The sequence below is a fragment of the Mus caroli genome, chromosome 6, assembly GCF_900094665.2.
Source record: "Mus caroli chromosome 6, CAROLI_EIJ_v1.1, whole genome shotgun sequence".
NCBI classification, from domain to species: domain Eukaryota; kingdom Metazoa; phylum Chordata; class Mammalia; order Rodentia; family Muridae; genus Mus; species Mus caroli.
The window spans coordinates 86662912-86665253 of NC_034575.1; the positions used below are offsets into that span (position 1 = coordinate 86662912).

At 49.9% G+C, this 2342-nt stretch overlaps 1 protein-coding gene across 1 annotated transcript in view; it reads left to right on the forward strand.

Moving 5' to 3' along the window:
• Positions 1–2342, forward strand: part of Slc41a3 (solute carrier family 41 member 3) — a 40575-nt gene that overhangs the window by 35027 nt on the left and 3206 nt on the right. Inside the window, exon 8 of the mRNA XM_029478232.1 lies at positions 1026–1163. Coding sequence (XP_029334092.1) covers positions 1026–1163 — 138 coding nt within the window. The remainder of the gene's footprint in view (positions 1–1025; positions 1164–2342) is intronic.

Genomic DNA, 2342 nt, shown 5'->3' on the forward strand with positions numbered 1-2342 from the left:
TATGCTGACCATAATGAGACATCTGTGCAGGTGTCCTAGGGTTGCTAAATAGTTAGGGTTTCCACTGGTGTGAAGAGGCACCATGACCAAGGCAACTCTTTAATTGGGGCTGGCTTACAGGTTCAGAGGTTCGGTCCATTATCAGCAAGGCAGGAAGCATGGCAGTGTACAGACAGACATGGTGCTGGAGAAGGAGCCGAGAATTCCCCATCTTGATTGGAAAGTAGCCAGGAGAAGACTGATTGGTTCTTTGGCACTGGATGGAGATTGAGTATATAATCTCTAAGCCCACCCACACAGTGACTCACTTCCTCCAACAAGGCCAACAAGTGACACAGACTAATAGTGTCACTTTCCATGGGCCAAACAGAGTCAAANCACCACACTATTGCTGTGATAAAACACCATGATCAAAAACAACTTAGGGAGGAAAGGGATTATATCAGCTTACAATTTAAGAGTCTATCACTAAGAGAAGTCTAGCCAGGAGCTCAAAACAGGACTCTGAAGGCAAAAACTGAANCAGGGGCCATGGAGAAGTGNTATTTACTGGCTTGGTTCCTATGGCTTGCTCAGGCTGCTTTCTTATATACCCCNAAATCACCTGTCCAGGGATGGCACCACCCACAATGGGCTAGGCCCTCCTGNATCAGTCATCAATCAAGAAAATGCATCACAGACTTGCCTANAGGCCAACCTGATGGAGATATGTTCTTAATTAAGGTTCCTTATTCCCAGATATGTATAGATTTGTGTCAGGTTGGCAAAAGCCACCCAGCACATGGGTCCTTCATCCAGGCTCCAGGGAAACAGTTCCCACCTAGTCACTGTCCCAGCATAGCTGCTGGTGGGACCCAGAGGCTGTAGGGTTGGTCCCACCATGTTCTCTGGTAGGAAACTGCAGTCCGTTTTGTGGTTGCAGCAGACATTCTGTACAGGGAGGGGGTGGTATTTTCCAAGCCCAGGAAGGTGGCCAATGGACAGTTGGCCTGGACACTCTAATGTCAGCTCTGTTCTCTCCCCAGTTTCGGAGGTCTCATCCTGAGCAAAACCATTTCGAAACATGAGTTTAAAGGCATGGCTGTCCTGACTCCAGTCATGTGTGGTAAGTGGTGGGCGGGGCTCCTCTTAGGGACCCTGGGCTTGGTGGGGCCTGAACATCGGTATACAGCCTCAGTTGTGAGGTGGTTGGGCAAGCTGAGCCTGCACAGCCTACAGGTTCTGTTAGGCTTGATTTTCTCAGATGCAAAGGATCTGAAGGGACCCCACAGCATCAGGGGAATGAAGCACACCAAGACTTTTGACAGGGTCTCACTTTGTATATCTAGGCACCTTGGAACTGTGTAGTGCAGGTCGACCTTGAACCCATGTGATGATCTTTCTACCTCAGCCTCCCAAGTACTGGTATTATAGGTGAGAGCACCAGGCCAGGTTTGCTTGGTTTGTTTCAGAGTCATTGGCAACATTAAAACACATGAGACTCTAGATTTCTGTCTTCACCTTAAAGATAAAGCCCATGACGGTAGTAGGTTTACTCTCTGGGCCTGGTGACAACCATCACAACCTGTGTGGCACTCAGCCCCACAAGTTCCCCACTGTCCTGCATGGATTCACTTCCTTCCACTGNCTTACTGTCATTGGTCTGCAGGATTTGGGGTGCTGACACCCTGACTCCTCTCCTAGTTGCTCAGAGATGTCAGCAAGATGGGGCTGGGGNTAGCTGGAGGCCATTCCTGGCCTAAAGGAAGTGCCGTCTGCCCTGTCCTTCCTGCCACGGTGGCCATGGGAAGCTGGATTCTGGTTGCCAGGGAGCTGACAGATGAAGAGAGGTTGGGAATTGGGATAAAGAGTGGAATCTATAAACACAATGAATTTCTTAAAGTTGTGTATAGTCAAGAGAAGTAAATGTCCAGCCATCCTCTGCCTGCAGGTCAATGTCTTTCTCCACTGGGGCCACCCATGAGGCTGATCTCAGACCCTGGGTGTCCCTGGCCGAGCTAGGGAAAGTTGTTGCTAGACTGTGGACTCCTATCAGGGGCATGCTAAGAGAAGGCTGTGGCCAGCTAGACCATCCCATCCTGCGGGAATCACATCCTCACCAGGATGTCTCAGGATTCCAGGGTGTGAGCTCTTGGTCTTCTGGGCTCTTGGGTCCTATTGAGGTTTTGCGCACCATTCTTCAGCCTCTTGAGTCTTCCTGAAGACAACCTTNCCTGGGTGCCCAGCAAGTCTGAGTGGCAATCAAAGAGGAGATAAGAATTGCTGCACCCATCAAGGACACCATCCTAAAGGAAACCGTATACAGGAAGAGCTAGAAGCCAGAAGTTGAGCTTGCCACACCC